We start from the raw sequence: 22,142 nt of genomic DNA on the forward strand, positions 1-22,142 counted from the left end.
TGGCGGGCCAGAAATGGGCCAGGGACTCAGGCACTCCCCCAACAGCCCCGATTAAGGGGTATGTCCTGTGCTGGAGGCCCACTGGCCCAGACCTCTGCCCATGGCCGCGGCTCTGGGCTGGGCCCCAGAACTCCATGGATACACCGTCCCCAGGGCAGGAGTATAGGACACAGTGGCCGCCCCACCCCTGAAGCGCTGTGATCTCATATGCCTTCATTGTATGAACTTGAAAACATGAGAAGGTGTTTTGGCCTGTGAATAAAATCTCGGAGGCTCGGGGGAATCCTCTCCAACGTGACTTCGCTTTGCAAATCTATTTGGTGGGGTTTCCAGGGTGGGCGGGGGAGCTGCTGAAACTCCCGGGGGGTGGTGATTTGCAGGGCTGGGCTGCTGCGCTGGTCACACAACAACGTGATGCCATTTTGGTCTGAGTTGCGGGGGCCAGAGGTTTGACTTTGGGGGGAGGGATGGGAACTGGGAGTGCGGGTCTGGTCCCAGGGCTTCTCAAGATGATGATCTCCCTTTAATCACCGTGTCTCCAGGAATGCAGAAGCTGAGGAGATGGGAGCTGGTTTCAGGTGACACAGGGAGTCAGCACGAAAATGCAGGGAGTCCCACCGTGAGACTACCTTCTGCCATTCCCTTCACATCCTCAGAAAGGTGGCAAGCATGGCCTCTCAACACTCTCTCTGCCACTTGCTGGTCTCTTTTCTTAACCCTTTGAATAGTGAGTACTTTTCATGCTTGCTGACCCCCGGGAGTGAGTCTTTTTTCCCTCAAAATAAAATTAGTTTCAGTTCTAGTTTTATTAACTTAAAATCATGTTTGTTTGATCAATTTATAGAAACAAGAAGAACATACATTTGCCTTTTTTGTATTTTTCTGAGGTTGGAAACGGGGAGACAGTCAGACAGACTCCTGCATGCGACCAACCGGGATCCACCCAGCACGCCCACCAGGAGGCGATGCTCTGCCCATCTGGGGCGTCACTCTGCCGCAATCAGAGCCATTCTAGCGCCTGAGGCAGAGGCCACAGAGCCATCCTCAGCGCCCGGGCCAACTTTGCTCCAATGGAGCCTTGGCTATGGGAGGGGAAGAGAGAGACAGAGAGGAAGGAGAAGGGGAGGGGTAGAGAAGCAGATGGGCGCTTCTCCTGTGTGCCCTGGTCGGGAATCGAACCCGGGACTTCCTCATGCCAGGCCAACGCTCTACCACTGCGTCAACCAGCCAGGGCTACATTTGCCTTTTTTAAATGTTGCCTTACACATTTTTAAAACAAATCAATCGTACTCTGGATGGTCAGGAGGCATTAGCTGGGAAGAGCTTTAACACATTTTCTTTCTCCTTTGTATTTAGTTCCCTTCTGTCTCTGGCAAGTGCTATTGCTGGTAGACAGCTAACATTTCCCTTGAAAAATAACTTAAGTAAAGAGAGTGAATCCATTTGAAGAAAAGTCCTGAATTGAGATTACACAGTACAGGAGGTTCGCAGATAGGTCGCACATTGTAAAGGCGCTGAGAGCAGGCTCGGGCATGAGGACAGCACTGCTTCAGCGGGATTCCCTGCTGTTCGCACTCCAGCTGGAGTTCTGCTGTTTACAGGCTAATGAGACCACAGCATGTCCCAAGTGGTAAGCCCGCTCCTGGCTCTACAGTGCTGGGGGTGGGGTGGTGGCCTGGAATGACCTGGGAGAGAGAAGAAAACATCTAGAGAGGATACCAGTGTGGCAGACGGGGCTGGAGCTGTGAGAAAGAGTGCATCAGTAAGACGAGCTCTGTGATCCATTAGCAATGTCTGCCACCTGCACCAGAATGGCAGGGTGTACGCTGAACACCTGGCATCCCAGACCTAGATCAACCCCTCCGTTTTACAAGCAGGGAAACAGAGGGGTCGAGAGGTGCAGTGACTTGCTCAGAGCTGCACTCTCTGCTGTGGACTCTTTCCACTTCCACGACAGTGTCCAAATTTCCTGGCAAGATCCTCCTGCCCCTCTGGGTCTCCTGAACAATGACCTGCCCAGATGACTTTAAATGTGGAGAGTTCCTAGGAGCGATGAGGCTGGCAGTCAAACTGGCCTGCAAGAGCCCCAGGGCCCTGGTGAGGAGGGAGGTGCCTAGGCTCTCGTCCCTGGTGTCCCCTGCGCAGCAACGCTTTCAGCTCTTCTGTATGCGGAAAAGGATGTCACCCAGCAGCCACAGGTCCCGTCACCAGGCCTCGTGGGTCCCTACTGCCATAGGCAGCCATCAGCGGAGTCTTTGGACAGGGCCTGGGTTCCTCCACTGCCCACAGTCCTCCTTGGCTGGCACAAGCCAACAGCAGGGGGCTTGTGAAAACCCTGTTCTACACCATTGCTTATTTTACAGTGGGAATTAGGAGGTCAGGGAGGCTGCGCAGCAAGCAGGGAGGAGGGCTGGAACCAGACCTGAGAAACAGCGGAGCCCTTTCGAGGTGGAGGGAGGAAAACTGTCCGTCAGGCAGCGTGCTAAGGGGCAGCAGCTTCCGCTCAGGGGCCACATGGTCCCTGCAGCAAGGCCTGCGCCCAGGACAAGGAGAGCTGTGTCACTCCGCAGCCAAAGTGCCGTGTAAATACCGAAGCACACGCAGCCCTGAAGTCAGCAGCCGCGTTAGCTCCAAGATCCAGATGCACCCACTTCCTGCAGAGAAGGCTCCCAGGAATATGTCCGAGGGTGCCTGGGAGTCTAGAGACCTCAGTTTAAAAATAGGGATGTGAAAAGATGGGTGCGATCCTGTCTGGGCCCGACAGGGTTCCTACAGTGGTTGGGTTTCCGGGCTGCTGGATTCTGGGAGCAGCCTGGGAAAGGCTGGCTGGGCTCCAGAGCACCTCTCTGGCAATAAGCTGCTCCCCACCGGAGGCGGAGGCGGGAGCCCGACTGAGGGGGCGGGAGGCGGGGAGGAAGAGAAAGAGCAGGGAGGTGGGAGGGGAGAGCGGTGAAGGAAGGAAGGAGGGTGGCAGGGAGGGACGGAGCTGAGAGCGCTGGTGGTTGGATGGGCTCCGCAGACTTCACTGATGGGGAACATGGTTCTGCGGCTCCCCATGGAGCCCACGAGCTCCCTCTGGTTCCGATCGCCCCAGCTGTCGGCCCAACATCTGGCCTACGTAGTCAGCCCTCCCAACCTCCTTTTGGAATCACAACACCGTGCTTCGTTTGAGTCCCCAACACCACAGAGTGGCACCGCCGCGGGGAGTGCCGAATGAAGAGCACGTGTTTATCTCTCGGTTATTCCCGGAGAGATGCTGCCAAGTAGCACTCTGTGCCTCTGAGACCCAGGAGGGGATCGCCGGATGTCAGAGTGGGGCTGCCCCGAGCTGACCGAGGGCCCAAGACGGAACCAGCACCCATGCTGGGGGGCGTGCCGCGACGCCGGCCCTGGGCAGGGTGCTTTAGGAAGACAGTGGGCAATCCTCATGAAAGGCCTACCAGCAGGGTGGGAACCCCTCCGGGTAGGGAGGAGGAACCCCAAGCACAGGGGTGACGCCAGGCCTGACGTTGTGGTGTGGCTGGGAAGTGGGCGACACCAGATTCCATCCCACCCCTTCAGCCTCGGAGGTCCCAACTCCTTCTCCTCTGGGCGCCTTGGGTCCACGCCAGAGCTTTCCTGTCCCCGCGTCAGCCTCCGGAGTTGCCAAGTTCAGGCGCCACAGCAAGTGACACACTGGCACGGTGGCCAGCTGCCCGTTTTTCTTTTTCTTTTCTTTCAATCTTTTCAATTAAGTGAATGCCTAGAATGGGGCCCAAACACAAGTGGTTGTGGTGTGGATGAGATGCTCCGGCTTAGAGTGAGGTTCCCTCGGGTCCTTGTCCCTGGGGCACATGGTGACTGTGCAGGGGGGTGGCGGAGCTGAGGGTCTCTGACAGACCTGCGTGCAGGAAGGGTGCCAGGCTGGGAGGTGCGGGGTGGGGGGGGGAGAGCTCTCTCTAAGGTGAAAATCTGTGTCTCAGTGCTCCCCTGAAACATTTCAGTTCAGTCATTCATTCAGCAAATACAGGCCGAGTGTGTACAATGAGCCAGGTTCCCTTCTGAGGGCTGAGGATACGGCTGTGAAGGAGGAAGACAGAAGCTCTCCCCCCACCCCCCTCCCCCACCTGAAGCTTGCAGCCTCGTCAGGAAGACACAAAGGCACGTTCTGGGGTTCAGGGGGCCTCTTCCTCCTCCAGCCTGGCCAGGCTCTCCCCTGTCACCCAGGCCAGGTATGGACCACTGCCTAGGGCGGGCACGCCTCTCCCTTCTCCAGCTCACCAGCTCACCGATTCCTCATTTCTCAGAGGTCAGTGTCTGTTCCCTCCTGCACGTTCCTCCCAGCACGTATTCTTCTGCTGTGCTCTTCTCCTTGGGTGACTGCCACGCCCACTCCGCGGGGAGCCTTCAAGGGGCAGGAACGAGGTCTGTCCAGATTGCCACTGTCCTCCCAGTCCCCGGTGACACTGAGCTCTCAGGAAATGTCTGGTGAAAACCGAACAGGCAGACAGGCACAAAGCCAAGACGGGGCCACACAGTCAGAAGTCAAGGTGACCTCACTCAAGTCTCCCTCGGTGTCAGGAGAGGAACAATGCTCTTGACAAGGCTGAATGAACCGCTCAGAGGCCCAGGGTACCAGAGACAGAACCTGCTTTGTGACCGAGGAGAATGCGGGCAGGGGGCCCAACCCTGGAAGCCTACAAGTCCGCGGTGCATCCCAGGGCTTCTCGGAACAGGCGGAGAAAGAACAGCACGGGAGCGACTCCAGCTGCCAGTGGAAGCCCCAGCCCAGGACGCGGAGAGCCAGGCCAGCCCGAGGGAATCCTTTGGGGGTGATGCACTTGTTCTGCACCCCGTCTGCACAGGTGGTTACAAGAGCCTACGCGTGGAAAACAACTCACAGCACGCTAAACCGAAGGAGGCAATTTTCCTGCATGCATGGACATTAAAAATAAAAAAATAAAAAAACACAAAAAAATTACTCTTTAATGTCATTTGGGGGGGGGGGGAAAGACAGGCAATGCGCTGGAGTAGCTGGGCGTCTGGGCTCCACAGCTTGAAGCTGCTGTGTGACCCTGCAGGTCACTTCACGGCCCCGAGCCTCCGTCTTCTCATCTGTACAATGGGGCGAACGACAGTACCTACCCTCTAGCGTTGGCTGAGGATTCAGCGAGCCAGTGCACAACAAGTGACTGGCATACTGTCTCACTGCAGGCAGCTGGCAGTGCCACCCCTGGGAGCCCCGTCACAGAGGAGAGTCACAGAGTCTGTCTCCCCTGGGCCCACTCCAATCTTTCGAGGCAAGCTGTATTAATAGGCAAAGTCAGGGAATGTCACGCTGTGAATCCCCATCAACTGCCCCCTGCCTGTGTGCCCACACGTACGGGGCTGCCCACCCTGGGAGCCTGTCTTTCCGTCGCTGCTACAGTCTGATCCAGAGGGAAGGGGGCAGGAGCCACTTTCAGGGCGGGCTGGCTGAGCATCCCCGTTCTTCCAGACACGGAACTGGTGGAAAACACGCGCTGGTCTGGATGTGTAGCTCCAGCCGGGACCTCTGCCTGCCAACTCACGTCCTCACACACATCTGGCCCAAAGCAGCACAGGGAACTTTCCAATGGCAAGCAGAGGTGCTGGCAGCTGGAGCCCGGGCTCGGCGGACACCAACCTGCAGGCTGGCTTTCTAGGAAAGCCTCCAGCGCAGGCACTTAGGGCTTGTGGAGATCCCCAAGGCTGCCAGGCCTCGGAGGAGCCCGGGGCAATGTAGGAAGCAGAGCAGAGCGCTTTCCGGACGTGCTAACAGGGCTGCCTAGAGAGAGCTGGGCAGCCAGCAAGAGCGCCCACTGTGTGCAAGGCGCACAGGCGGGAAGGCTAAAGCTGCCCAAGTAGTAAGAAAGAATTCACAGGGGCCATATCGATGGGGCTGCTTGGGAACTATGCTAAGGACTTCACTTATGTTATATCACAGGATCTGGAGACCCAGAGAGAGTAGCTGGCTCACCCAAGGCCACACAGCCAGCACATAACAGCCAAAATCTAACCGAGGCTGTGACGCAGTGGGAAAAGCCCAGGACGTGTGGTCATGTGGGTCTCGGTTTTCACCTACAGGGCCCAGCACAGTGCCTGGTGCATAGTAGGTACCGAAGAGAGAAGACATTAGAGTTCTCTCACAGGCCACAGGCCCCCCCCTCCCCCCAAGGAGCATGTCATAACTGCTGCGAGAGCACAGAAGAGATGAGGCCTCGTTCTGGGAGAGGCTTCCCAGGAAAGCAAGGCTGCTCCGGAGCTCAAGGGGTGATCAGGATTCTCCAGCTGAGGGCCAGCACTGCACGACGAGCACTGACACTCGCTAAATCCCGGCGCTCTGCTCGCCAGAAACCCTGTGCAGTGCACCTTCTCATCCACCCCTCTGCGCTGCGGAGAAGGCTGACGTTCAGAGGGGTTAAGCCACTGACCCCAAGCCACACAGCTAGGTAAGGAAGATGCCAGAATTTGAACCCAGGTTTGTTTGACTCCAGAATGCCCATTCCTAACTAAGAAAACAAACAAGTTGTGTGGATCATGAGTAGTTGTGTTCACTGCCCCTGGATCGCGAGCACGGCAGAGCTGAGTTTAAACAGACAATAAAGTGAGGCCTCCCAGCGAGGAGTCAGAAGACTCCAAAAGCCTGGCACCATTTAAGACAGGGAGGTCCGATGGGCTTGGGTGGGACCTCCAAGTTGGAGGGGGCTCTGGAGAGGAGGTTTGGGCCAGGGTGGCCGGGTGGGGGGAGGGGAGAGGACAGAGCAAGGCGTCCCAGCCGCTGGCTCTCATCCGGGGGGCCTCCGAACCCTCCTGCTCCCTCCTCCCCACCCCTCCTCTGGCCACACGCCTCTGCTCAGGCCCAGGCCACTGCATTTTATTTATTTATTTATTTATTTGTATTTTTCTGAAGCTGGAAACGGGGAGAGACAGTCAGACAGACTCCTGCATGCGCCAGACCGGGATCCACCCAGCACGCCCACCAGGGGGTGACGCTCTGCCCACCAGGGGTCGATGCTCTGCCCCTCTTGGGCGTCGCTCTTTTGCAACCAGAGCCACTCCAGCGCCTGGGGCAGAGGCCAAGGAGCCATCCCCAGCGCCCGGGCCATCTTTGCTCCAGTGGAGCCTCGCTGCAGGAGGGGAAGAGAGAGACAGAGAGGAAGGGGGGGGGATGGAGAAGCAGATGGGCGCTTCTCCTATGTGCCCTGGCCGGGAATCGAACCCGGGACTTCTGCACACCAGGCCGACGCTCTACCACTGAGCCAACTGGCCAGGGCAGGCCACTGCATTTTAAATGCTGGAGGCCCCTCCTGCTCCTCTGCTCAGACTCACAGGGATATTCCGAAAACACGGCCCCGAGCTGACTCCCGCACTCCTTACAGTCAGTCTCCTAGTGGCTCCCTTTCAACAAAGTGAAAAACGGCAAAACCACGTGGACGCACATTAAATGAGGACTTCCCCAGGACCTGGCCAGGCCCATTCCAATGATCTGTATACCCTCGTGGAACAGGTGCTATTGTCACCCCCATTTTACAGATGGGGAAACTGAGTCGGAGAAGCTGTGGCCTGGTTTAGTTCAGGCTGATGCGATCGCCAGCCGCGGTTTCTGCAGCAGCTCCCTGCCTGGCCTCCTGCCCCTAGAGGTCATTCTGGTTCTGCCTCAGTGGGGCTGTGGGCTCGAGCTGGACTGGGGGGGCTCTGTGCCTGGATCCAGGGCTTGGATGCTTAGACCTGGATTCAACAAGTCAACAGGAGGGCTTGAGAAGAATACCCCCCAAATTCGGAAGGAGAATTGACACAAGTCCTTTCTGTCACCTTCCAGTCCCCCAACGAAAGCCACAGACACTGCAGCGGCTGAGACTGTCTAAACCAGGTCCAGAAATGTGGGTCCCACAGACAGTGTCTCTGGGAACCTCAGTCCACAGTCTCCAGGCCCAAGGGGCCCAAGGGAATGCTGGGAGCTCTCTCTGACACAAGGCGTGGCCACGCCCCATGGAACAGGCAGTCCACTTTCGAGAGAGCAACAAGGCAAACAACACGGACTCTGAGTTGGAGAGCTGAGTTCTAATCCTGGCTACTTTGCTTCCTCGAGCAAGGTACTTAGGAGCCTCGGTTTCCCAGCTGTAAAATGGGGATGCTAATAATAGTATTACCTGTCTCTCAGGGTTGTTGTAAAGTATAAATGGAATAATATCCATAAGATGCCTAGTATAGTGGTGGCCCTTCACCCCCTTCCATGAAGCAGAGTGGTTCCTTAGGCCCAAATCAAACCCAGATCATCAGGAAGAACCAAGTGAAACTGCCATTTGAGTAAGTAAAAAATCGATGCTTTCCTATGGTTCAACCTAATAGCGCCACCCCAGGGGCTTAGAGGATTCCATCTGTGTCCACTGGCCCGGACTAAGAATTAGTTACTTTTCTCTTGAGTGTTTACTATGTTTCACATACTGGGATATTCCTCCATTCTTAGATGAAAAAGATACCGAGGTTCTGAGTGGTTAGGTAACCCACCCCAAATTGCAACACTAGGAAGTGACAAAGCCAGGATTTGCACTCAGGTCCGGCTGCCTTCAAAGCCTGTCTTAACCACTATGACACAGTGCTCAGTCTGGGGCCAGCCAGCAGGAGGTCATCGTGAGGAATCTGATTCTGTCTCAGCAAAAGGATGTCAGTAGTGATCACCCCAGAATCACAGGGCCTCGGGACCAGAAGGGTCCAGGCAGTCATGGCTTCATACCAGGAACACACTTGGCACCTGTTCTGGGTCGAGCCCTGGGCAGTGAGGGCCTCAGGGCCTGGCGGGAGAGAAGGAGACAAGTCCAGGGACAATTAGACCCAGTGTACAGGTGCCGCAATGGGGTTGGTCCCCTGCAAGCCTCAGCATCCAAGATGGTGTCCTAGTTGGGTGACAGACAGAAAGAGGCCAACTAAGATAGTCTTGGAGCCCTGGCCGGTTGGCTCAGCGGTAGAGCATCGGCCTGGCATGTGGGGGACCCGGGTTTGATTCCCGGCCAGGGCACATAGGAGAGGCGCCCATTTGCTTCTCCACCCCTCCCCCTCTCCTTCCTCTCTGTCTCTCTCTTCCCCTCCCGCAGCCGGGGCTCCATTGGAGCAAAGGATGGCCGGGGCGCTGGGGATGGCTCCTTGGCCTCTGCTCCAGGCGATGGAGTGGCTCTGGTTGCAGCGGAGCGATGCCCCAGAGGGGCAGAGCCTCGCCCCTGGTGGGCGTGCCGGGTGGATCCCGGTCGGGCGCATGCGGGAGTCTGTCTGACTGTCTCTCCCCGTTTTCAGCTTCAGAAAAAAAAAAAAAAAAAAAAAAAAGATAGTCTTGGATACTCCCTAAACAACTGCCCCCTCTCCCTAAGTCCAGCCTTGCCTTCCTGTCCCTTTGGGCTTGGGGACATGAAGAAAGAGAAAAGAACTAGGTGAGAATACAGAGGGACAGCTACCTCTTAGGGGTGTCCTTAGGGGAGTAAGGGAGTCCTGCACCAGACGAAGTAGGGGGGCTGCATAGGTGGGTCCCAAACCCCCTACAACCACAGAGCCCCCTTTCCTGCATGAAATCATATGTGGTTCCTGAGAAGCAGGTAGTGTGGTGTGGGTGCCCCAGGCCACCCATGCCTGCACCCATAACCTGGCAGGGGCGACTCCTCCCAGCCTCAGTTTGAGCCCCTTGTGTGGACTTTTCTGTTGCCTTCTCGTGCTCCACACACAAACCCTTGAGATAGAAGAAAAGGGAGCAAGGGAAGCAGAGGCCCTCCCCCCTCCTCCCTCCCTCCCGCCCTCCCTCCCTCCAGGAAGCTTTCCGGACTCCATCCACCATCCTACACTGTCCCTCCCCTCAAAAACCCCAGGGTAATACACAATACAATATAATTTAAAACAGCGTAATTGTTCCCAGCTGACTGCCCTGTTTCCATCCTACTGTGGAGGAAAGCAACGTCCACGGAGGTCACACCGGGAGTTAAATCCGGCTGGTAATAAGCAGTCCAAGGTCTTAACCACTATCCACGTTGCCACTGCCCGAGAAGTCGCTTTGGGGCGTGGCTCTTCCCGGACCCCTTTTCTACACTGCATTCAACTATTTCTCGAGATTAAGATCAAATTGTAGGCCCTGGCCGGTTGGCTCAGCGGTAGAGCGTCGGCCTAGCGTGCGGAGGACCCGGGTTCGATTCCCGGCCAGGGCACACAGGAGAAGCGCCCATTTGCTTCTCCACCCCTCCGCCGCGCTTTCCTCTCTGTCTCTCTCTTCCCCTCCCACAGCCAAGGCTCCATTGGAGCAAAGATGGCCCGGGCGCTGGGGATGGCTCTGTGGCCTCTGCCCCAGGCGCTAGAGTGGCTCTGGTCGCAATATGGCGACGCCCAGGATGGGCAGAGCATCGCCCCCTGGTGGGCAGAGCGTCGCCCCTGGTGGGCGTGCCAGGTGGATCCCGGTCGGGCGCATGCGGGAGTCTGTCTGGCTGTCTCTCCCTGTTTCCAGCTTCAGAAAAATGAAAAAAAAAAAAAAAAGATCACATTGTATATACGATTTGTCTTTTTCCACTTGTAGACTAGGGTGAGCCTGTCCTCGTTTCATTAAAAATCATTTGAACAAACCATTTTTAAAGGCTCCTCAAGAGTCCACCGGAAGGCTAGATACCATTTATTTAGTCAGGCCTCCCTCCAATGAGAAACACTGAGGCTGTTTTCGACATTGTTTTAATGACCGCACTGCTGAATATCCAAATATATACATCTTCAGGGAAAACCACTTTAAATCTAAGGGGTGCCCCCTGGGCCAGTCCGTGGGGAGTCCGTTCCTCAACGTGTGGTCATTCCGGACTCCCCGTGTCACACCACCCAGGGCTGCCTCTTAAAAACGGACTTCACTCATCAGGTAATGGTGAGGATACGGCAGTGAAGGTGACACTGCCAGGTAACTACCGACTCAGCACTTTCACGCCCCAGATGCCGCTCTAAGCCGTTTCCATGGAATAACCCACAATGGGCACTATTCTCACCTTCCTGTTACAGATGAAGAAACTGAGGCCCAGAGACATTAAGTCACTTATTCAAGGTCACACACTCAGCTGGTGACTGGCAGAGCCAGGTCGAACCCATCTGCCACCTGGCCTCCAAGCCCAAATTCTGGAAACTTCTACTTGGAAGTCTCCTCTTTTTCGCTCCACCACAGACCCTCTGGCCAGCTGATGAACCCGTGGACACTCCCCTGGAATGATTCAAAAAGGAAAAAAATAAAAGCCCACAGGATTCTAAATGAAACAAGTTATACGAACTTATAATTAAAATGTTTCAAGGAATAAAATGACAAATATAGGTGCCCCTTTGTTATACTGCAATAAATAACAAAGTCTCTCAGCGCGTCAAGGAACACTGCAATTCGGAAGTAGTGACGAACATAAATGACCAGGAATATCGGTGATTTTCTGCTGGTGACAACGTCACAGATTCACTAATATCACGGAAGGTTGCTGGCTTCATTTATAATGAGGGCAATGCTAAGCGACTGTTGCGAGGTTAGAATCGAGATACACTCGCCCCCCCTTCCTGGTTCAAGGACCCTCTTAAATTCTACCCGTATTCGGAAGACCTTTGCTAATCAGCTTTCCCTGTCCCAGAATACCCACTCCCTTCTGACCCCAGGTCAAGACACACCTCTCTGTCCCAACAGGGAATGGACCTCAGACCCCTGCCTTGTCCCCACAGCCCCATGCTAAGCCCTGTCACGGCTCTTAGGCTGTGGTGACATGTTCCAGATGGTGACCTCTACGAGGACAAAGGCTTCCTGGTCATCCCAGCCTCCCTCCTGCTCGGGGCCAGGCCTGGCCAAGCGCAGACAAAAAAAAACCCCACAGCTGTGAGATTGACTGGCAGCCAAAAGTGGCCCGAAGCCACAGGCTGCTGATTCACACCTTGGCTGGGGAGGAGGAAACAGTGACGCCTCCGCGTGGGTTTCGAGCTTTGTTTGCCAGAGCAGTAAGCAGGGGGTCTGTGCAATTCTGCTTAATTAAGCAGAATAGAAAATGTGATCCCTATGTGCTTTAAGGCAACGTTTCCCTTCTGGTCTTGGAGTGAGCGGACTACACCCTATTTCTAGTCAATGACAGGCAGCAGAGCCGACTGCGACCCTGGGCCAATCACTTCGCCTTTCTAAGCCTCGGCCTCCACCTCTGTGAGACAGGCTAGGAGCTGGGCCCAGGTAGCAGACATCTATTGCTTCCGCCCGCCCAGGCTAAGTCCCTCTGCCTCCAGCAACAGCGCCCTGAATCTCCTGCAAGGACTGCCCTTCTCTCCTTGGACTGTCCATCAGAATATTCTGAATGGCCAGTTGATCTGGCTGGGCCATGCAGATTCACTCTTCCTCGAACTGGACTCTTCTGTGAGTGGCCATGAGGACAGAGGAATGGGGCAGCCGCCTGCCTCTCTGGTGATGTCCCGATGTTCCTGGCACTTCCTACTTCCTACATGGCGCCAGCTGCTTCAGGCCCTCTCTGCGACTGGGGGCTGAGTTTCCCCTGGATTCCGTCACAGCCGTCTTTCCAATACATTCCCTACTATGGCTTGAGTTAGCCAGGTCCGTTTCTGTCACTTGCAACTCAAGAATCCTGACTCAAATTCCTTATCTCACAGCTGCTAAGTGGATTCAGTGACATATGCAGGAAAGGCCTTGAGCACATAATAACACTTAGATAAAGAATAGCTACTCAGGCCTGACCAGGCGGTGGCACAGTGGATAGAACGTCAGACTGGGATGCGGAGGACCCAGGTTCGAGACCCCGAGGTCGCCAGCTAGAGCGCAGGCTCAAATGAGCAAAAAGCTCACCAGCTTGGACCCAAGGTCGCTGGTTTGAGGAAGGGGTTACTCGGTCTGCTGAAGGTCCATGGTCAAGGCACATATGAGAAAGCAATCAATGTACAACTAAGGTGTTACAACGAAAAACTGATGATTGATGCTTCTCATCTCTCTCCGTTTCTGACTGTCTGTCCCTATCTATCCCTCTCTGACTCTCTGTCTCTGTAAAAAAAAAAAAAAAAAGAATAGCTACTCAGGGCCCCGGGCTGGTTGGCTCAGTGGTAGAGCATCAGCCCGGCGTGTGGAAGTCCCAGGTTTGATTCCCGGCCAGGGCACACAGGAGAAGGGCCCATCTGCTTCACCCTTCCCCCCCTCCTTTCTCTCTATCTCTTTCTTCTCCTCCCACAGCCAAGGCTCCATTGGAGCAAAGTTGGCCTGCGTGTTGAGGATGGCTCCACGGCCTCCGCCTCAGGCACTAGAATGGCTCTGGGCAATGCCCCAGATGGGCAGAGCATCACCCCCTGGTGGGCTTGCCTAGTGGATCCCGGTGGGGTGTATGCGGGAGTTTGTCTGACTGGCCTCTCCCTGTTTCTCACTTTGGAAAAATACAAAAACAAAACAAAAAAAAGTACAAAGGTTTCTTGGTTGTTGTTTTTTTTGAAACTGGTGGTTCTGGCAGTACAGGATGCCCAGTAAAGATCTGAATTTCAAATAGACAATAAATAATATATATTTTTTAGTATTAAGTATGTCCCTAATATTGCATGTTTATCTGAAATTCAAATTTAACTGGGCTTCTAGCATTTTCATTTGGTAAATCTGGCACCCCCGCTCCCTGGGGGGCCTGAGACGGGCTGCTGAAGCAGGTGGGAGAGCTCTGGCCACACGCACAGGAGGGCACATCAGTCCCTTCTCCCTGCACTTGGTCGAGAAGGCCCTGGGCCTGGGCTCCCTGCCCACAGGCTTGCATCTGGGCCAGCAAGTGTGGGGAGAGAACACCGTGTAGTTCGGGCAACAGGGTGGAGGGCAGATGGCTTGTGGCAAAGCTTGGGCCCGTGGGCTCCTGGCAGAGGTGGGGTCCCGGAGGAGTGAGCCACACCAGCCCCGCCCACTGGCCCGCTGCGGGAAACACTGAGCCTCCTGGGTCTATCACTCCAGCCAGCTCCCATGTCACGACGGGTGCGCGGGGACGCCAGCTTCACCCAGGGTCTGGCTGACCCCAGCACAGGGCCCCTGCGTCTGAGCATCACCCCAGGCCAGAAAGCTCCAACAACCCTCCCAGCAGCACCATGCCTCAGGCACTCCGCACAAAAGCTCACTTAATGTCCCCACGAAAGCCACCCACTTCCCAGAGAAGGCTCCGTGCCAGCACGAGCAGATGATGAAATCAGGCCAGAGCCCGGCCTCCGAGTGCAGAGGTCAGGCTTGCCACCCCGTGGCCTCATGGCCTCCTCAATCAGCTTCGGCCAAGGTGGGCGCTCACGACTCACTGCTGCCCCCCCCCCCCGAAAGACAGGATGCTCAGCGGGCAGCTCCCTTTCCTGCAGCTGCAGTGGCCGCAGCTGGCCCTCAACTCCAAGGGGAAGGAGAAAACTGAGTCATGCAAAGCGACGCTGATCCCCCGACCACAGCTTCTTCTCCGAGGGTGAAAGCGTGCACCGCCTGCAGCCAGGATATGAGTGTCCAGGACAAGTCCAGTGACTGGTGCGGTCGCCCCGGTCCTTCCTGGCAGGGTGATGACTGTGCTGATGGCTGACTCCCAGGCGGGCGACCAGCGGACATATGAAATGCCCAGGGAGGCAGGGTGTGGGGCACAGCTCTCCCCTGGACGACCTTTCCGGTGCTCCTGTCACCTTGGCGTGCACGGCACTGAACTCAGGCCTACAATTCCTTCCAACCCTCCCGCGCTGCAAGACTCCGGGACGCGGGCCGGGGCCCGCTGAGCGAGGCGCATTTTAACTAGAAAAGCAGCTGCTCTGGCCTTCCCTCGTGGTATTTTAAACTCATCTCTTCCCACTTCTTGGGCTCTCAGTCTGGAAAGCCGTACCCAGAGACCTCCCTCTGAGGCCGGGGTGTGGGCGGCGCCCGGGAGGCCGGCGCCCACCTCGGAGGACAGGCTCAGGGGAGTCTGCCGCGCCAGCCATGCCAGGGCAGCCCGGGTGGCAGGATGTGGGACCGGGCCGGAGCCACCACAGCCTGGCGCTGCTTCTTGTTTCAAACGAGCACTTGCTGGGGTTTTTATTTTTACTAAAACCAGGAATATGTGTTCACTGCGGAACGTTCGGAAAACAAGAGAAACGCACAGACAAGCAAAAATAAATAACAAATAAAACCAAGTGGCATATATATTGCATCAACTCTATTTCTGCACTCACAGATACAGATATTTTCATCCGTAGTTTGTAATCAGGTGGGATTGAGCCCGAGCCTGCTGGTTTTGCAACCAGCTCTTACTGTTTACTATCCCCATGACAGAAGACGGAATACATTTTTACCATCTCACGGCATTCTAGCGTGTGGATCTAGTTAGTATATAGTACGTTTATCTTGTTCTCTACTGATGGGCGTTGAAGTGGTTACCAACTGCTTGCCGTTGTCATACATTATACCATGTTTGTACACAACATTAGTGTGCAACATACACTATATGTGGATACTACGTTAGAATAGCTCAGTTATCGAGCCCTTACTGTATGGCCAGGGCCATTTAATCCTCGCATCAGCCCTATGAAATTGGAACTGTTATGATTCCCATTTTACAGACGAGGGAACTGAGGCACAGAGAGGTGAGTGGTTTGTCTGAGGGCGCTGTGTGGGTGGGCATCAAAGCGGGGATCTGAACGCAGGCTGTCGGGCGCCCTTTCCCTGCTCACCAGAAGCACGGGATGGCACAGGTTCAAGTTTGAACCAAAGTGACATTGAAGTAATCTGATGACATGGCAGGAAAGGCCTGCCCTTTCCTGACGAGGACACCTGCAGGAGCCCAGAGTGTAAGAGAAGGAGGCTGAAGCGTCTACTGACGCTCACCTGAGGACGAGCCGTCAAGGACCCGGCTCCTTGCACCCACGGGACAGGGGATCAGGATGGGGGTGGGGGCCGCACGGCTGATGAGGTTCACTGCTTTTCAACCACAAAAAAGCAATAGAACCGTGTGTTGTTTTTTTTTAACAGAAACCCTACCCTCAGGGCTTCCTCCCTCCTGAGGGCACAGTCTCTGTGACACAGAGCGCAGAACAAGAACATATACCTGGAGAACAGGTAGACGGGCTCGCCTGGCTCCCGAGCCTGTCTGCAGCAGCAGGTGTCCAGCTTGGGGCAGGCACTCCATAATGCCACCTGAATGAAGGACCATGGGAAACCGGTAGCATGCCCCCAGGGCGGCTGGCAGGCAAGGGGCATAGATTTGGATCGTGGCTGTTGTTATCATTAATACTACTTTTCATGAGTACGGCTGCTGAGGGCCTTTTACACAGGAGGCGCCACATTCAGGATTGTGTGACACGAGCTAATCCTCCCAAGTGCCCTCGGCCTGTGGGTCAGCACTAGGACTACTTCCACTTCCCAGACCCTCAGGGAGCACGGTCACTCCGCTCAGGAGTGCCTGACGAGGACTCAAGGCCAGGTCTTTCCATCCTGAACGTCACGGTTGGTCCTAAGAACTGGGCTAGTAGCTGGCACCCGTCCCCCCACCGGAGGGATGGAGCACAGGCTGAGGGCAGCTATCAGCAAAGCAGTAGGCCGTCGTCTTAGAAGGACAACCGGACTCACGTTACAGATGCGGAAACTCAGCCTGAGGGTTGAGTGCCCAAGACATGTTTGCCTCTAACGCCCAAGTTCTTTCCACTGAAGTCTGCTGCCCTGCCCTGCATGTTTCTGTAAAAGGTGCCAGGGATGGCTGGGGACAGGCAGCTGGTGGTTGGCAACAGAATGCAGCTAATGTGGGCAGTGGATTCACAGTCTGTTCCAGACCACTGAGCTCGCCAGCCAGAGGCCTCCCCATAGACAAGGAACACCAGTAATGCCTAACAAGGTGTGAGCTACCCTGCAAATCTCAATTGCTCTGAATAGTGACCCTCAGGCTCTCAGAGCAAGGTGGCGATACAGGGTCTACAGACTCATCACTCTAGGGGCAAAATCAACTCAGAGCTCCCCTGGAGCGAGAGTGACTGAGGGATGGCTTGCGCTTCGCCCAACCAGGAACAGGGAACAGGGGGATGAAGGGAGGGCCAGGAGGGAGAAACTAGAGCCCAGAAGCTAAGTGACCCACTGAAGGTCCCTTGGCTCAGGGGTAGGATCCCAAGGCTGCCTCTCCCAGACACAAAGGCATCTAGCTCAAGTCTCACACTGCCATTTCTTACCTTGTGACCTCAGGCAGTGCCCCCACCTCTCTGAGCCTCCCATCACAAGGGGAAAAGGGAATGCTAATGGAACAACCTGAAGGATCAGGGTCCTGATTGTATAAATACACTGTATCAATTAATAGAAGGCAAATAACCCAATATCCTCAAAAGGGGGCAAACAATACAATAGGCAACTCACAGAAGAGGAAACTCCGATGGCCCAGAAAGGTGTAAAATAGAAACACTGCCATGGGATACTATTCTCACCCCCTAGACTGGCAGAAACTAAGAAGTCCGACAGTTCGGAGTGTTAGCAAGAACACAGAGCAAGGGACCCACAGATACGGTTCCTGGGGATGGAAAAGGTAAAAATGCAAATGCCAAGACTGGCAATCCCACTCTGGGCAAATGTGCCCGGAAGCAGCTCCACGCAAGTGAACCACGGAAAACACCCAAAGAGAAGCTCAAACAAACAGCAGTATGCTCATAAGTGGAATAGTAAACAGCTGTTAAAAGGAACAACATAGATCTCACAGCAGCAACATAGATCTGAAAAGTGTAATGCTTTCGTGTAGCTTTAAAACAGTCACTGCAAGATTTGGGGGAGTGTTAAAAAGGTAAAAACATTCAACGGTACATAGGGCAAGGGTGGGGAGGGGACTGATCACAAACAGGCACAAGGGATCTTTTTTTTTTTGTGAGGGGGTGACGGAAATGTTATAAAACTTAACTGCGGTGACAACTGCACAGCTCTACAAAGTTACTAAAAAAGTCAACAAGCTATACACTCACCATGGATGAATTTTACAGTATGGAAGTTATACCTCAATAAAGCTGTTAACGAAAAGGATCCTATGTAACAGTCTATTTTTAAAAAGTGCATGGGAATGATAAACAGTAAAGGCAGGACATTGCTTATTTGTGGGGGGGGGGACCCTGTGACTCGCAGGGTTGGCTTTCCAGAACTGTTAAACCTCTGCCTCCCTGCCCCGTGGTGTCTGTGTTACTCTGATTGGGAACATGCAGAAGTCACATGGGGAGGGGTTTCACCAAGAACTTGTTTTTCTGCATGTGGGTTTCATCACTCTTGTGATTCAAGGTGGCCCCTCTCTCTTCTTTCCAGCCTTGGTGACTGGAACTCTCCTTAACTGATTGATACATGCTAATTCAGCGGCAGAGGTAGGGATGTGTGTGATTTTGACTCCCTGGGGACCATGTCTAGACACAGTTTTGGATGTCACAGTTGGGGCAGGGAATGCTCCTGGCATCAAGTGGATGAGAGCCAGAGATGCTGCTGAGCGCCCTGCAATGCACAGCACGGCCGCCGCAACAGAGAGGGAGCCGGCCCCAAACGTTGGCAGTGCTGAGGCTGGGAAATGCCCCAGAGGCCATGTTCACAATTTGCAGACTATCAAAGATGGAGCTGAGAGATAAATCCACCAGCCCAAGGCCACGCCGCAGGAAGCAGCACAGCCTAGGACTGTCTGACTCCCCGGCTCACACTCTCTTCGCCAGGTGGCTGGGCCAGGTTTAGAAAGGAGGATACCAAAACGGGATGAGAGTCCAGACCCACGCCCATGGCTGCCTCCACACCCACTCCTTCCAGTGTGGTGGGGTGGGTACGGCTTCAGGACAAGAATGGGGGCTGCTGGCACTTTCTAGTGGGTCCATATCCCCTGCCCATCACGGCATTAAATTTGCTCCATTCCTGGGGGTGACTCAAGTTTCCATTCAACCCGTCGCCCCATTTCACCTCACAAACGCAGAAGGCTGGAAAGAAGAGAGAGGGGCCACCTTGAATCACAAGAGTGATGAAACCCACATGCAGAAAAACAAGTTCTTGGTGAAACCCCTCCCCATGTGACTTCTGCATGTTCCCAATCAGAGTAACACAGACACCACGGGGCAGGGAGGCAGAGGTTTAACAGTTCTGGAAAGCCAACCCTGCGAGTCACAGGGTCCCCCCCCCTAACGAGTGGGAACCCTCACCCCAGCTTGCAGATGAGGCAGCTGAGGCTCTGAGAGGCCACACAGCCAGCAAGTTGAGAGGCCAAGATTTGAACCCAAATCCGTATATGAACGTTTAGAGACTTATCTTAAGAGGCTCCTAAAAAGTGGTGGAAAGCCTAGAAAGATGCCTCTCAAAGCTGCAGAACCGTCGAAAAAAAAAAAAACTGGCAGAAAGGGATCTGACTCAGCAGAGAATGGAAGCCACAGGGTGGTCACCCATGATGGCAGACTTCCCGGATTTTTAGTGGCCGTTGCTTAAGGAAACTCTGAGGCTCCGGGATCTGGGAAGTGGTGTGGCCTGGTGGCACACCCCTTCTGGGGTTCAACAGACTTGAATTTATACCTCTTCTCTGCCCCTGGCCGTGACCTCAGGCCTAGGACCTCACCTTTCTGAGCCTCAGTTTCCTCATCTGTCAAGTGGGCTCTAGAACCTCTGCCTGAAATGTGAGTGACGGGAGAGGACAGGAGAGAGCGAGCGGACGATGGTGCCAGTTCTTGGTGGCTGTCTCTATGCTGGTTTTGCCAGCTCACAGATCTGGTGGGTGGGAGGCAGCATGGAGCATTTCAGACTTCGTCCTGTTGCCATGTTGGTGAAACTGTCTCATACCAAAGAGGCAATTCAGTTACATACTCAACAGGCTCAAACAAGAAACCAAGAGTTGGCAGTATTTGAAACAGTTCACCCAAAAAAAAAAAAAAAAAAAAAAAGAAGAAGGAAAAAAAAAAAGACAATTTAGCTCAGTTCTGGAGTTAAGGAAAACTTCACTCTGTTTAAAGATGCCACAGGTTCAGGAAATAGCTTCCCACCGCCTGGCTACGGGCAGAATAACTAGCTGCCCAGCCAATAACAATACAGACTCACACAGCACAGCCTTTCTCGTAGAGTGCGGAGTGAATTCCAGCTATCTCCTCGCAGAATTTTATAGGCTACTCATGTCGATCTGCTTTGTAAGAATGAGTCTCTTCAAAAAAACAGATCCCAAGACAGACTTGCAGGGAGGCCAAGGAGCTGAATTTAGCCAGCCAACGCCCTTTGCTATTCATTGTTCTACTCTTCTTTGTTAGGATTTTTTTCCTCCCTCTTGCTCTTTTTTCCTTCCTGGTGAACTTCTCTGCAGCTAGGTGCTGCCACTGCCCACTTCTCGCCACCAGAGACACCACGGTCCCCTTTCCTCCAGTAGGGAGGCCAACCCAAGGCTTCACCTGGGCCCATCGCCCCACAGACCCATGAACTCCCTACCCCGTACCTCTGAGGTGGTCCCAGGGCCCCTTGAACCCCCCAGATTCAGCTCCTGGGCGGCTGTGAAAGCCATTTCCCACCTGTGGGTCACTGTGGGCCTCAGGCACACCTTCCAGAGGCAGGCGAACCCATGAATCCAGCTCCAGCTCCTAGAACCTGCAGTCTCTTTGCACCTCAGCCTTCCCATCCGCAAAATCAAGCTCCTGGCCCATTTTCTCAAGTCCTCACCAGCTCTAAACAAGAGTCCCATTTTCCAGACGGCGATGCCAGGAGAAAACTTTGGCACATTTTAAAACAGAAGTTATTGGAGAGAGGGGGCAGGGCCTTTTTCTTTTTAAAACCGTTTTTGAAGGTGCAGGCACTCAAAGGGCTCATTCTCAGAGATCGCCTCCACTGCTCAGCCTGGCCGGCTCCTCTAGAAGTACGGAGCCAAAGTTGGCTGCCCCCCCCCTCGGGGGGCTGGCTACCTGTGGCTGGTCACTGCGGGTCTGAGTGCCTGGGGACAAGGAGAGGCCGGGAGGGCGACCTGAGAACAGGCGCTCCTCTCTCTTTCTGTCGCTCTGTCTTCCCCACACTGGCTCCAGCCAGACTTTTCCACGGATGGGCAGGACAGAGTGGGGGGGGGGGGCGACGACAAGGGGGAGACGGAAAGGGTAGGAGCACCCGCACAGCAGCGCGTGCGGGGCGAAGAGGGAGGATGAGAAAGAGGACGAGAACCCGGCAAAAGAGAGGAGGGGGAGGGGAGGGGCCGGGAGAGACCCAGGCGGCGCAGCGGCAGGGCGGAGGGGGCGGCGGAGGGAGGTCGGGGGGAAAGAGCAGCAGGCAGAAGTTTTCAGAGCCGGGGGGCTCCAAGTCGCCCCCGGCGGGCTCGGGCTCGAGGGGGCGTGGGGCCGCGCGGCACTCACATAATGCTTGTTGGGCACCCGCCGCTTCTGCACGTCCAGCACCTTCACCTCCACAATGCTGCGCCGCGGCGACATGGCCGCTCCTCCACGGGGCCGAGCGCGGGTGCGGGCGACGCGGGGTGCCGGGGCCGCGGGGGATGCGCCGCCGCGGGTCAGGAGCCGGGGGCCGACGCGATCTGGAGCCCCAGCCGAGCACGAGAAGGCACCACCGCCGCCGCCGCCCTTCGCTCCGCGCGCCCTCGGCCCGGCCTGGCCCGCCGCGCCTCCCGCCCCCCGGCCCGCCCCCCGCGCTGCCGGCCAGTCCCACTTAAAGGGGCCCGGCCCCCACCCCGCCGCCGCCGCCACGGGTCCGGCTGGCCCACGTCCGGCCTCTGCCGGGCCTTTGTCCCTGCGCCTAGCCACCGCCACGGGGGAGGGGATGGGCGCGCAACCGCCGCCTGTTCGCCCCTTGACTCCTCGATTCATTCCGACATTCGACTCGCTCCAGCGTCGGATCTGAGCGCCGATTCTCCGATTCAAATTCCAGCTCTGTGACCTTGGACGGATTGCTTACCCTCTCTGGGCTCATTACTGGTACTGCCTACCAACCAGGGCTGTCCTCAAGATTAAGTGAATGTGAGGCCACTAGCAATGCATAAATGTTGAAACTCAGCTCCAAGCCCTAGGGACTCAGGAAGAAGCAGGGGGCCGGTGGCTCCTGCTGGGCTTACAGTCTGAGAGAGAGGGAAGGGAGAAAAGGGAAAAAAAACCTGCAACAAATCCAAGTGCAATATAACTGCAACAATTGCCGCAAAGCAGGGTAATAGGGTGGCGAGTGAATGAGGGCCAGTGGGTGCTTGCTAACAAGCCCACTGATT

The 22,142-nt window shown here is 55.4% G+C and overlaps 1 protein-coding gene across 1 annotated transcript in view; it reads right to left on the reverse strand.

Moving 5' to 3' along the window:
* Positions 1-21,517, reverse strand: part of SH3PXD2B (SH3 and PX domains 2B) — a 92,494-nt gene extending 70,977 nt beyond the window's left edge. The window contains exon 1 of the mRNA XM_066273286.1: positions 21,286-21,517. Coding sequence (XP_066129383.1) covers positions 21,286-21,360 — 75 coding nt within the window. The 5' untranslated portion in view covers positions 21,361-21,517. The remainder of the gene's footprint in view (positions 1-21,285) is intronic.
* Positions 21,518-22,142: the final 625 nt, after the last annotated feature.

This window comes from Saccopteryx bilineata, chromosome 4 (assembly GCF_036850765.1).
Source record: "Saccopteryx bilineata isolate mSacBil1 chromosome 4, mSacBil1_pri_phased_curated, whole genome shotgun sequence".
Lineage (NCBI taxonomy): Eukaryota > Metazoa > Chordata > Mammalia > Chiroptera > Emballonuridae > Saccopteryx > Saccopteryx bilineata.